The sequence below is a fragment of the Erithacus rubecula genome (assembly GCF_903797595.1).
Source record: "Erithacus rubecula genome assembly, chromosome: 3".
In the NCBI taxonomy this organism is placed as follows: Eukaryota; Metazoa; Chordata; class Aves; order Passeriformes; family Muscicapidae; genus Erithacus; species Erithacus rubecula.
In genome coordinates, this window is record NC_136689.1 from 52,674,453 (window position 1) to 52,688,989 (window position 14,537).

Sequence of the window (14,537 nt, forward strand, 5' to 3'; positions counted from 1 at the left end):
ATTATTTGTCATCTGTTTGCAAGTCTGATTAGCAGTAGAGTCACTGTTTCCCAGTCTTCATCACAATCATTAGGAATTTTTTTAGTACTAAGTCTATATTAAAAAAATACCAAAAACAATAAATGCATTTCTAATCCCAGTAAAGACAAAAAGTAACCCTGATCTAATAGACCTACTTAATGCTTTTTGCTTTTGTCTAGAAAAGCATGAGGTAAACACCTCCTTACAGATGGATCACCTTTGATACAAAACAGCTGGAAAGATTTAGGAGATCTTCAAAAAGAAGCAGCAGCAGAAATTAAGATCAAATTCTTCATACACCACCAGAAGGTACATCCTGTTTGTGTAGCTGTGTTTCAGTAGAATAGTAATAGGTACCATGAGCTAAGAATAGAAATTTGAAGCTCCCATTGGTCCTTCTCATTTTATTCTGAGTAAAGCAGTCAATTGTGGAAGGCTATAACAATATTTGCTCACTTTATATAGAAATAACTTTAACAAAAATTAAATTTCATGTGTTTAGGATTGCAGTTTATACACCATACACTGAGTACTTTACCCTGGGAAGAAATAATGGCCACAAAGTGCCAATCCTAAGTCATCAGACTGTTTTGGAATGAATCTTGTGCCAAGCACAAGAAGGTTTGGGACTGCACAGGTTACCTTCTACAAGACAGAGTAAAGTAGAAGCACAAAACTATCTAAACACGTGCTGCCAAATGAAGCAAGTCCTTAAAACATGATACTTAAGTGCTCTTTTCAGAAGCATCAGCCATAGTGGTGCCTCACTTTAAATCAACAGACATCAATTTCCAGAATTTTGTTCCTAAAGTTTTTCAAGTACACAAATTATCTTTTGATCCTAAAAAAGTACCGGGCAGAAATCAACACTGTATTTCTACACCACCATGATAAATGGCTCAATCAGTTCAGCCACAAAAGCAATGCAGCTATAATGCTTGAGGTCCCATTTACCACCCTGGTATAGAGAGAGTTCTTGTTTTTGTTTCTATGCAACACTATCAAGCAATGTAAATGTACTCTGATTGGCCGCAAAAGTTCCCTTTTGTAAGGGAAAGAACCTACATAAACAGATCAAAGTAATTCTCTCAGGGAATTTATGTAGCAGAACTATGTACCACCTAAAACCATTGCTGATACACCCATGCTGCTGTGGTGATTGATTCTTTTCTGAAAAACAAGAACTGTTTCTTCATTCACAGAACCAAGTGACTTCTTTTTTTTTTTCTAAGTCATAGTGAAAAAGTACTATTTTGTCATCATTGGAGTAGTATTTCGATATATGCATTTCTGCCAATTAATTTCCAAGCAATCACTTTGCCTCTTTACACTGAAATTTTCTAGTTTGATGGCTCAGCCAAAAGGAAAAATTGACACAACTTAAATACTCAAATGGCACATGATTAGTTTTTAAGGCCAAGACAAAAGTTGTTTTAGCTGTCTAGAAAGAAATCAGGTATCTTGAACTTATGAGATAAGACAAAATTCTTACCTCTTCCACATTAACTTTTTTTTAAATATCAAGTTGTAAAATTTCTGCTTGCAAATGCTGTATAATAAAAATAGAGATTAAAACTGTCTCATCAGTTTCTTTAGTGGGTTTATTCATATGGTGAAGATGGGAAGAAAGGAATCATAGTTTGAAAAACTGTCCTATTGCCTTGAAGTATAAGGGGAACCAGCTCCTTGGCTTTGATTTACATCAAGCAAACTTTCAATCATAACAATCAACTTCTTTGTGAGATTATGTCTCTACAGTATTTAACACTTGTGCTATATAAGTTAAAACTGTTCCCAGTTCTTGTAGAAATTCATATTTAGAATTAATACAGTCCTAAAAGCCTCAGTCCATTTGTTCATAAATTGATGGCCACATCAGGTATCAGAGTAATCACACATGGGATGCATAGTAAACTCTTGGAGCTCCTGCTGTATGCCATAAAGCTGGTTCTTTACTGCACAAGGAGCCAGTTACCAATCTGCACAAATATGCAGTTTTCATCAAGGATTACAAAGCAGCATATTGGTGCAGTGCAGAAAAGCACCAAAGTATTCAATATCATTCAATAACATTTTATATTTTGTATGCTGCACATGTAGTTCTAATTACTTATAGCTCTGAACACTGAGACAATTAACTTCTCCAACTGTCAGGTCTGAACCCTTATTTTAATTACTATCTCCCAAATTTTTTTCTTGGGATTTTCTTTTCTTAACACATTAATTCTTTGAATTCCAAGTAGCATTTTGGCTAATTCTGTGTATTAAGCAAAGGTTTTTGATGCTTTCACAAATGATCAAACTCCTCATTTCCAACTGCTAAGTAAAAATGTACAGAATGCTTTAGGAAGAGATGGTTAGATGCCAACCACAGTACTTCCTTCTGATCACAGCAAAGTTTCTTTTAAGAAAAAAACTGATGTTCCAAACTACCTTTAATATACAAGGTTTGTTACTTAGAGATTGTTCTTCTCTCAACTCTCTTCTCTCAATTTTGTGTATTTTTTCCACATAGTTTTTGAAATTGGTACCCAGAAGTAGACTTCACCTTCCAGTCTTACTGATGTAGAGCAGAGTAGAGAAACAGTCCTTTAGACCATATTCATCTTTATATAATCCAGTATGACACTAGTTCTTCCTGTAATGATATCACCACCAACTCATGTTCAATTTTGATCATTCCCCATCCTCACAACCAAGTCTTATGAGAACTCTCTTCTAACCCAGTCTTCCCCATACTATATTAAAATTACTTGATTATTTTTTATTAAGTACATTACATTGTATTTGTTCCAATCTTTAATTCTATCCTTCCATTTATTTATGTAAACAATTTGGGCAAGGTAACCTTTAATTCTAATTCTGCTGTATAAGTTCACTCCCTTCAGCTTTGTGGGCTTTCAGAGCTGCATAGAGCTCTCAGGCCACTAAAACTGGACCTTTTACACTGGGGGTTCATCACATGACTGTGGATGAGGCTGTGTTGACACACAGACTGTTAGGAAGAGATCCAGTTCCAGCCTTCAGTAAGAAAAACTGAGCAGAAGCCAGCCCTCCTCTGAGACTCTTCTGAGAGTTATCCAGACCCACAGAAAATATTCTGAAGAACAGTATAAGGCTATAAGGGAAGTGATGCCTTCTACCTGTATATCAGCTCCAGGTCTTCCTGCCTCTCAAATTTAAACCCCACCAGCCCCCAGTAGAACATATATCAGAATTTTGGACTCATACACATTGTAATCTATCACATATATTAAGAAAAAAAAAATAAAAAGAAATCCAGCAACGTCAATTCTAAAGCATTTTCTTCCATCAAGTCACGAAGTATCTATGGTAAACTATGAAAGAGCTTCTGATCCCTCTTGAACCAATTTTTTTTATTTCTTGTACATCACATTTTCCTAGCTTTTCTATGAAAGCATTACTCAAAAGTGTCAAAAACTTTACTACAGTCAAAATATATAGCACAAGTTTTATTACTCATATATAGAAAAGCAATTATATTGCCTTAAAAATAATTTGTGTATCTGCTAATTAACTTGTCATAAAATGGTCTCAGACTATTTTATCTATAGACCCTGATATACTTCTCTTAACTGCCCCCACAGATAACTTCAAGCTATCAAAAGAATGGTAGATCAACTCTTTAATCCATCCTTCCATCCATCCGTCCGTCCATCCATCCATCCATCTTCCAACTGCATAATGCAAAAACTAACAGAGAAGCCTAATTTTCTTTTTCAATGCTGGAAGGCTCTATTTTTATCAAATCAAGCTCAGGTAGAAGCATCATATTTTTCCCCTCTAAATGCTTTGTTCAATCACTGTGAGCACTTAAGTTCATACCTCGATGCTTACAAACTTGTGATCTTTGTGTTTGCTTAAGAGATGTACAATGTTCACAATTTTCCAGACCTTCCTCCATATTCTTAAAACACATTAAGAACTACTGGAAACACGATACCCAGTTTGTTCTGACAATGCCTTTTACACATCAGACAATGCATTATTTTCCATTAATAGAAAACAATGCATTTATTGAAAAATTACTCAATGAACATCTTTTACTGACTGAACATCTTTTATCGGCACCACAATACTCAATATTCATTTTTGGACTTTCCACATTCCTTAACTAGCACATTCTCCACATTTTTCTGCTTTTAATATACTTAAAAGTCAGTGATAACTGTAATTATCATTAAACTCTCCTAATTTCCAATTCATTCTGTACATCATCCTGCTTGAATTGGTTATTTGACTCAACCAGATATTTTGCAATGCAGGGGTTTTGTTAACCTTCCTTTTTGTTGCTTTTTTTTCTTTTCCTCGAATTGTTGTGCCTGGGTTTGGGGTGGGGTTTTTTTTGTTTGGTTTTTTTGTTTTGTTTCATACTTACAAAAAAAAAACAAAAAAAACAAAAAAAAACAAAAAACAACCCCAAAACCAAAAAATAAACCAGAAAGAACTTAGCAATTTTGGATCACAAATTTTAAAAACTTGAGCTCAAGACCATTCGTATAGTTGCTATTATTTAGTTACAACTACAACCATTGCTTGAGTCAGCTTCTGAATACCTGATTTTTCATTAGTATGCTATCAACAGATAATTTACATCATCAAGAAACTATTTTTCTCAATGATTTTTGTAAACTGAAGCTATTAATTTTTGGGCAGGTAATCTACCTGTTTGAATCATAACTATCCAGACTTAAGTCATATAGAAGCCACAAAAACATCAATAATCAGGGGAAGGATTTCATTCTTCACACACTGAAAGTTATGTGTAATTGTATGGGCCGGAAACATTTGGTAAGAGGGAGTCTAAAAACTGTACCTAATCCAGGCAATTCCACATCTTACCACAGTTAGTTCACAAATTAGAGGATCTGAAGAACGTTTTGGCTAGCCTTTGCCCAGCAAAGCACATTGTGGTTGTCTTTTCTTTCCTGTTGTGAAAATACTAGAGACAAAGTAGGATATGCATCAAAACTATAACATTACATCTTCTCATGGAAAATCACTACAAATTATCTGTACAAAACAAGATAGTGGGAAGTAGCAAAGACTTGTTCTTTTAAGAACCTTATGTAAATGGGTTGAGTGAAGAAATATTTTCCTTCTCATAGGTTAACCAGAATGACTCAAGAGACACAGAGGACTTACTAACTGTTCTGAAATGTGCTCATTTATGCATCTTTACAACACTATGTACATTAAATAAAAGCTACATATACAACAATTCCAGTTTCAGACCCATAGAAATCTCAGGTGACCCACAACATTTCAGGAAAACTTTTGTTGCTTCTTCCATTAATTTTTGCCTCTTTAGCAACATACTGTTTGCCAACAAAAAAAAGTTTAATGTAGTCAAAGTGTATGCCAATTCAGAGGCAAGACTAAATTTTGTGGTGTGGAGAGCGTAAATCTTCAAGAAATATAAACTTACAGTAATACAAAGTTAACAAAAATATAATTTCAAAAAACTTATCTTCGTAGTTACTTTTGGTTGAAACTAAGTATATTTACATGGCAGATTTTCTACAGTTATCACTATGTTTAATGGCAGATCCCAAAGAGTTATGATCATCAGCACAGGGTCTAGCTGTAGGCTGTCCCTAGTGGTGTCCACCAGGGCTCAGTACTCAGCCCAGTATTGTTTAACTCAATCATCAGTGACTCCATGAAGGGGCAGATGCCTCCTCAGCAAGATCACTGGTGACACAAAGCTGGGAGGAGTGGCCAGTACCCCAGAGGGCCTCAAAATGGTCTTCAGAAGGAATTTGAGAGAGATGGGAGAGAAGAACTGGAAGACTGAGACATGGGCAGAAAGCAGTGCCTGAAATTCAACAAAGGTAATTGCAGGGTTCTGTGTCTGGGGAAGAAGAACTCCCTGCAGCAGTACAGAGTGGGGGCCAAACTGCTGGAAAGCAGCTCTGTGGAGAAGGACCTGTGGGTCCTGGTGGACAGCAAGCTGTCCATGAGCCAGCAGTGAGCCCTTGTGGCCAAGGCAGCCAATGGTCTCCTCAGGAGCATTGGGAAGAGCATTGCCAGCAGGTGCAGGAGGTGATCCTGACCCTCTACTCAGCACAGGTGAGGCACATCTGGAGTGCTGTGTCCAGTTCTGGGCTCCTCAGGACAAGAGTGACATGGAGCTGCTGGAGTGGGGCCATTGGAGATCAAGAGAGAGGAATAAAGGACTGGAGCATCTCCCTCATGAGGACAGGCTGAGAGAGCTGGGTCTGTTCAGCCTTGAGAAGAGACAACTGAGAGGAGACCTCATAGTGTGTATAGCTATCTAATGGGGGAGTGTGGAAAGGGTGGAGCCAGGCTCTCCTCAGTGATACCAAGGAATAGAACAAGAGGAAATGGACAGAAACTGATGCACTGGAAGATGCACTGAGTGACCAAGCACTGGAACAGATTGCCTGAAGAGGTTATTCTGCCTCACTCACTGGAGATATTAAGGAGTCATCTGGACACAATGCTATGCCATGAGCTCTAGGATGACCCTGCTTGAGCCAGCAGGTTGGGTCATATGACACACTTTCAACCTTACTCATTCTGTAATTCTGTATTCAATTTCTTTCAGACATAAATACACTAATAAGGCTTTACAGGAGAAAAATTTCCTTAAAAGGCAGAAAACTAAGCATCACATTTATATTCTAAGAAATAAAATGACATAAAATACTAAAAGAAGATTTATTTTTTTTTAATACCACCAGCAGCATACAAAGCAACTGGCATATAAAGTATCACTTCCTAGAAAACAAGGAGTAAAATAAACCTGCTCAAAAAGAAGAGTAATTGCAATTCATGTAGATTAGCAGAGCAAAGGGCTGGGGTAGAAAACCTGAGAGTAATACCTTTCATCATTTATAAACAAACTGTAAAATTCTTTGAAAACATATTACCTTCAGAGGCTTTAAGGAAAGGAAAAAAAAAAAAAAAAAAAAAAAAAAAAAAAAAAAAAAAAAAAAAAGAAAGCGTTTTGGTTTGGAAACCATGTTGTCCTTTTAAACAGTGCCCCCTCCCGTTCAGAAATAAACTGTGACTTTCCTAGGGAGAGCATCGTGCAGACCATGCAGAAATGGTCACTCCCTTGTGACCTGTACATGATTTTCTTTAACCATCCAATTTTCCAGACCTTAAACCAATCTCAACCACAGAGCTATCAAAATATATTATATTTAAACTAGTTTTAGCCAAGCAAAGCCAGCTGGTGAGTGAGAACAGGCAGTTTGGAGCTCAAGTGCACTCAAAGCAGCAAAAACATTGGGAAATGTCCCAGATATCCTCAAAACCCTGCAGCACTCACAGCAAAGCTGTATAGATTCAGTCAGAGTTGTTTGGATAAGAAACTCAGTTTGCAAATCACAACTTCCAAAATGTCATAAAAGAGACAGCATCTGGCATACCTGTGTCTAAACTCTTCACCTGCATATGACTCTGGACTTACTGAAAAAAAAAAATACATTATATTTTGTTTTATTATCACTGCATATAATTTTACTATTTGAATTGTCCAAAATTCAGAGAGGCAACTCCACACAAAAATTAATTCCTATATTAAAGAAAAATGGGTCAATACTGTTTAAGTTATAAAGTAGCATATTTTTTGATTTTTAAGAAATGTGTCTCCTAGATTTTATCTTCTGCTACAATATATGACTATTCACCAGAAGCAGTCACCTCCATATATGTTTTATTAACAAAAAATATTTTATGTAATGAAGTTCAGTCTTGAATTTTAAGTTGTATAAGAATGATGAGAAGTTTGAATGCTTTCAAAATTTCTCACAGAATGTTTCAGCTGTTCTTAAAGTCAAAACCAAAAAGGAAGCAGGTTTGTTTTGCTACATTAAAAAAACCCACAAATTACAGTTGCTTTCTTAAAACAACAAGAACTTCTGCTTTTTAAATGAAGACTTGAAAAAATGGGAGACTTTTTTTGTCATGTCTCTGCTTTTTTTTAGTGTTGTTATTTTTTGGCCAACAGAATTGATGAGAAAAGGAGGAGAGAAGGAACATATAGTACAAGAACTGGAATTGATTAGACTTTGTGGTGATACTGTAGCTTAGAGTAAGGAGGGCAAAGTAAATAAGAAATGAAAAGCAAGCTGATAACATCTCTATGATAATTTATGTACCAGAAAGAGAAATAATGAAATACATGCAAGTATTGCTGTATTACAGATGGCACATATGAACCAGTCCTGACCACATGACCAGTGTGATATATTCTGAAGACAGCCCAGCCTGATCTGGCTCATATCAAGCAGTACAAAACAATGATTCTAATGCAACAGGATTTACAAAAACAGTATCACAAGGAGTGCAGCCCTCCAGCATCTGAACCACTTCAAGGACCTGGGCATACCCTAACCCATAATAGGCTAATGGCTACTATCACTGTAACCACAAACACAAAATGCCAGCAGGTGCTGAACCAGCCAGTGCTGAGTACAGAGGGGCAATCACTATTTTTTATACAGGCCAGGATGCCACTGGCCTTCTTGGCTACCTGGGCACACTGCTGGCTCAAGCTCAGCTGTTGTCAATCAGCATGCTCAGGTCCCTTTCTGCTGGGCGCCTTTCCAGCTGCTCTTCCCCCAGCCTGTAGTGCTGCAGGGGGGTGTTGAACCTGGCACTTCACCTTGCTGAACCTCACACGATTGGCCTCGGCCCATGGATCCAGCCTGGCCAGAACCCTCTACAGAGATTTCCACCCTCCAGCAGGGTAGAAAATCTACTCCCTCCCAACCTGTGCTGTCCTCAGACTTACTGGGGGTACACTCAATCCCTGTGTCCACATCATCAACAGCTTTATTAAACAGAACAGGTTGGTCAAACAGGACCTACCTTTCATAAACTGGCTGGCTAGGCCTGATCCCCTGGCTATCCTGCATGTACAATGTAATACACTCAAGACAATGTATTCCATAACTTCCCTGGGCACCAAGGTCAGGCTGACAGGCCTGTAGTTCCCCAAATACACCTTCTGGCCCTTTTTGTGGGTGGGTGTCACACTGATCAGCCTCCATCGGTCTGGGGCATCCCCAGTTAGCCAGGATTGATGATAAATGATGGAGAGCAGCTTAGTGAGCGCTTCTGCCAGCCCTCACTACCCCTGAGTGAATCCCATCTTGCCCCATGGACTTGTGAGTGTCTAACTGGCACGGCAGGTCACAAATGACTCCTGGATTACAAGGATTCTATTCTGCTCCTGGCCTACCAGCTCAGGGAGCTGGTTGATAACCCATCTTTCTGTTAAGGCAAAAGTGGCATAACCCATCTTTCTGAGGCAAAAGTGGCATAACTGCTCAGCCTTATCCTTGGTTGCAATATTCCTCTTTACATCCAATAGAGGTTGGAAAGTTTCTTTGGCCATTCTTCTGTTGTTTATGTAATTATAAAAGCACTTGCTATTATCTTTCACAGAGGTGGCCAGACTGAGTTCTAGAAGAGCTTTTGTCTTTCCAATATTCCTGCTATGTGACCTAACAACACCCTTGTACTCTTCCTGAGTTGCCTGTTACTTCTTCCTAAGGTGATAAACTCCCTTTTTCTTCCTTAAGTTCCAGTAAAAGCTCCTTATTCAGTCAGGCCAGTCTTCTTCCCTGACAGCTTATCTTTTGGCACACAGGGACAGACTGCTCCTGTGCCTTTACAATTTCCCTCTTCAAGTACATCCAGTCTTTCTGGACCCCTTTGTTTTTAAGGGCTGTTTCCCAAGGAAATCTCTGAACCAGTGTCCTGGACAGGCCAAAATCCACCCTCCTGAAATCCAAGGTACAGGTTTTGTTGACCCCTTCCTTACTTCACCAATAATTGAATACTCTATTATGTCATGGTCACTGTGCCAAAGATGTCATCTGACCACCACATTTCCCACCAGTCCTTCTCTGTTTGTAAAAAGCAGGTCTAGTGGAGCTCCCTCCTTGCTAAGCTCACTTAGAGCTGTGTCAGGAATTTATCTTCCACATACTTGATGAATCACCTCTTCTCCACTGTGTTGTTTCCAGCAGACACCCCACAAAGTTAGTCTCCCACAAGAACAAGAGCTAGCAATTGTGAAACATCAGCCAAATGCTTACAGAATCGTTCATCCATCCCTTCATCCTGGTTGGGTTGTCTATAATAGACTGCCATCAAGATGTCTGCCTTGTTGGCCTTCCCCCTGATCCTTACCCATAGATACTGAATCTTGAGCTCTATACAGTTGAAACACTCCCAAAAGTACAGAACCACCCCATCACATCTCCTTCCTTGCCTGTCCCTTCTGAAGTGCTTGTAGCCATGAATTGCAGCACTCCATTTACATCCCCCATCCCATTTCATTTCCTTGATGGCAGCTACATCACAGCTGTCCTGCTGCACGATGGCCTTCAGCTCCTCCTGTTTGTTACCCACAATGATGTAGATGCACTTTAGCTGGGCTATCAATGTCACCTCTCACACAGGCTCATCTCTAGTGTCTGGTCTTACCTGCTTCCCCCTTCAAACCAAGCTTAAAGCCCTCTCAGCCATCCCTGCCAGCTCACAGACCTAGAACCCTTTTTTAGACAGGCAAACCTCATTTGCCTGCAGCCAGTCTAGTGCTGCATAAACTATCCCGTGAGGAAAAAAGCCAAAATTGCACCAATGGCACCAGTCTCTAAGCTATGTGTTGATCAAGGTTCTCCTGTTCCTTTCAGCATTCTTCCCTGCTATTGAAAGCACTGAGGGAAACACAACTTTTGCCCTTACCCCTTCAACCAGTCATCCCAATGCCATGAAGCCCTCTTTGATTGCCTTAAGAGTTGCCACTACTGACCTGGAAACACAGAATTAGGTAATAATCAAAGGGCTGAAACAGTCCAAAGAGTTTTCTAGTAATATCTGTTTCTTGGGCCCCAGGGAGACAGCAGATTTCCCTGTGGAGTAGGACCAGTCAGTATATGGGGCCCTCAGTTCTCCTCAGAAGGGAGTCAACTACAACAATCACCCATCCTTCTGTTTTTACAGCTGTAGTTGTAATGTGGCTGGTTGACTGAGTTCCCCCAGACAGACCTTCACTATCACTTGCCTGACCCTCGAATCTCAGAGCCTCTTACCTAGTCTCATATCTCTTCACAAAAAAATAAAAAAAATAAAAGTAAAAAAAAAAAAAGGACAGAAGAGACCCTCCAAAACCCCCAAGCATATTTGAATGCAGCACAAAATAGTTAGGAATTGTAATATCTAGAATCACATCACAGAGATTTTATAAATCAATCAGGAATTCTTCTTAAATCAGTTTTCTGCCTGCTTGCGCCAAAAAAACGCACACTTGCAGATGTGCATTTGGTCCTAGTCTGGTTGCTTCCTTTAATATGCTTAGATTGAGGCTTTGGTATTTCCTGTCTTAACTCAATGGAGTTTTGAGCCGATTTTTTTAAGGGCACTGGAGCTTATGTCATTATTACTAAAAGATGCATCATCCTTAAATAGGCATTGCTTATCATCTGTTGAGTATCCAATACTTAAACAACCGCAATTTAAGATTTCAAGTTTTTTATAGTTGCCTGACAAACATCACTTAGCTCTTACCTCCCAAACACTTTCAACTTCATGTTGTCATAGTCTATGAAAAAAGCTTTTGTGTTTTGCATTATAGAACATAACTGTAAGTTATGCATTACACAAAGCTCTAAACAGCAAGACTATGTGATTTTTGTCCAACTTGTCTTCCAAGCAGTGAAAACAAAAGCAAGTGACCTAGAAGGATAGAAGTGCTGTTTGATCATACAGGTGTATGACCTGGAGTTGAATTTGGCAAAAGACACAAAAGGCAACATGAAAGGATTCTGCAAGCAAATCAGCAGCAGAAGGAAGACTAGGGAAGATGTGAAACTATGGCAAAATTAACAAAGGCCATTAGGGTGGATTCATTTAATGCTATTTTGCCTCAGTATTTACCAAAAAAAATAGATGGTTCTCAAGAGTCCTAGGTCCCTAAGACTAGAGGAAAAGTCTGGAACAAGAAAGAGTTACCCTCAGTTGAGAGAGCATACAAAACATATAAAAGTGTGCATCCCATGTAGCAGAGGACAACAATATTTTGTTGTGCATTGGGAGGAGCGTCAAGCAGGCCAAGGGGTAGATCCTTCCCCTCTTCTCAGCACTGTTGAGGCCATGCCTGTAGTCCCGTGCCCAGCTCTGGGCTACCCAGTTCAAGGCAGACATCAACTTATTGAGGCAAGCACAGAGTGACAAAGTTGATTAAGAATGGAGCATCCAACATGAGAGGGTGTTGTACCTCACACAGGTTGTTGTGATATTAATTATTTTTCATCATTATGGGAAAAGCAACTAAACCAGAAAGTCAACCAAAATATGCAAACCCACTTCACGAATTCCAGTTGTGAGATAATATGCACAAGTAAATGTGAAATACATTGTAATAACTAGCCACTGACCAACCTAAATATGTATTGAAACAAAGATTCACAGTAAGCCCTGAATATAATTGTCTTTCTCCTCTTGACATTTTCATTTTGCCCCAAAAATATGATAAATACATCACTAAAGACTAAAAAGCTATTTGATTCCTATTAAATGACATCCATACCCATATGGATAGAACAAAAAAGCCAAAGCCATTTATTCTGCAGAAACTGAAGGGCAGAGCAGGTTTGTAACTAAGATTTTAAACCAGTCTTAAAATATCTGTAACTTCTGCTGTTATTTAATTGCATTTTAATATTAGAATTTTTATTTTTGTGTTTGATTAAGATTTTGGAGGTGGTTTTTGTTGGAGGCTTTGAAAGCAGTTTTTCAGACTTAAAATTATTTTTATATGAATATCAGGAACTTCATACATGTGTCTACTTCCTTTTCATTCTTCCCTGCATTTATAAAGTACATACAACTCTTCTACGGTTTCAGTTACTAAGAAATAGACTGTAAAAAGGTCATGTAAAGCTTCCATGAACAAGTAACTGCACAATTCTGAAGCAAGAGATACTTCAGGGCAGTAAAAAACACTCAGATTACCAGATTTAAAGCACACAATATGTAAATTAATTCAGTAAAACTGCCGGGAGAGGAAAAAAAACCAAAAACAAACAAACAAACAAAAAACCCCACAAATGACCCCAAATCTCAATTTTCCACTACTTTAAAGCAAAATCCAAGGAGGCCAGCCCATTCTGGCTCCTTTGAAAACAATAGAAACATGTCAGGCTGCCACGGCAAGGACACTGAACAGCTACTAAGCTGTTGACATGGTTGCTTCCTCAAACATTTTCTATACTTGTTTCTGAATTGAACTCACTTAAACTCTCCATTTATCTTGCCTGACATCAAAGTAACATACTTCTATATAACCACATGAGTTTTATAACACTTTGACTGAAATAAAGGAAATAATGAACACAAATAATTGAAAAAAAATACCTGTTATTGAGCAGTACACTATGTGGGGAGCAATCTTTTTTATGTCTTCATAACCTAGACCCATTTCAGCCAGCTTCCCAGGGACAAAGTTTTCCACAAAAACATCAGATGCTGCTGCAAGCTTTAGAAAAGAAAAGGACAAATAAAATCCGTTAATTAGCTGCCAAAAGTCGAATAAATTTTTATGTTACTTAATTTTAAAATCTTGCTATTCAAAATGGCTCCAGTCTTCCTGATAAAAGAAAACTGGCAAGCCTACAGAGATAATTTTTTGCCTGTCAGACTGTGCATTTCTGTGAACTACATATTAGAGATGCTGCATATCTAGAAAGAAGATTCTCAAATTCCTGAAGTGATGAGACAAAACTGAGATATTATCAGTATCATATCAATTTCCTAAGGCCTGACAATAGTTTACAGAACAATCTTCACATACATTTTTTCTATCCTCTTTTTCTCAAGAAAAGTGAAGTGATGTATCTCCATTATATGTTTTCTCCATAACAGAAATAATTTTTAAATTATTTTTAATTTTCAAATCATTGATTACAATTGATTACAATTACCATAACAAGGCCATATATCCAACTTTCTATATGTAGAAGCAGAATAGGGACTCCAACAACACTTAAAATTAAAAAATTAAAATTAATCTTAGTAACACAAAAGTCACATTAAGAACAATAGTACTGTCAAGCTCTGCAATATGACTTTTTTCATTGCTTTCTAATGAATCACCTAGTCCAAAAATTTATTGATGTTAAGATTAACATATAACTGTGATTTGCTTTAAATTCCATCCTCTCTCATAAAAATTATAAGCAGATGTACATATGCAAATTTCAGTAAGACTAACACAAGTTTACTCCTGAAGTATGAGTACTACATGCTAAAAGACAGATGTATGCCTTGACGGACTTACAGGCTTTCTGCCTGGTAAATTCTGTGGGATGGGTGTGAGTGCACTGGAATTTAAGAAATGTTCCCTGAGAGGTACACATGTTTGTGCACTCATTTTTAAGCACAACTGATATATTAATTGCTTAATGATATTTGCAGCCAATCAAGGAGTCACAGTCTCTGAAACTGACATG

The 14,537-nt window shown here is 38.1% G+C and overlaps 1 protein-coding gene across 6 annotated transcripts in view; it reads right to left on the bottom strand.

The window, feature by feature from the left end:
- Positions 1-14,537, bottom strand: part of SUGCT (succinyl-CoA:glutarate-CoA transferase) — a 311,627-nt gene that overhangs the window by 286,778 nt on the left and 10,312 nt on the right. For all 6 annotated transcript variants that reach the window (XM_079301962.1, XM_079301965.1, XM_079301960.1 and 3 more), the window contains exon 6: positions 13,444-13,564. In XM_079301962.1, the coding sequence (XP_079158088.1) occupies positions 13,444-13,564 (121 nt within the window). The remainder of the gene's footprint in view (positions 1-13,443; positions 13,565-14,537) is intronic.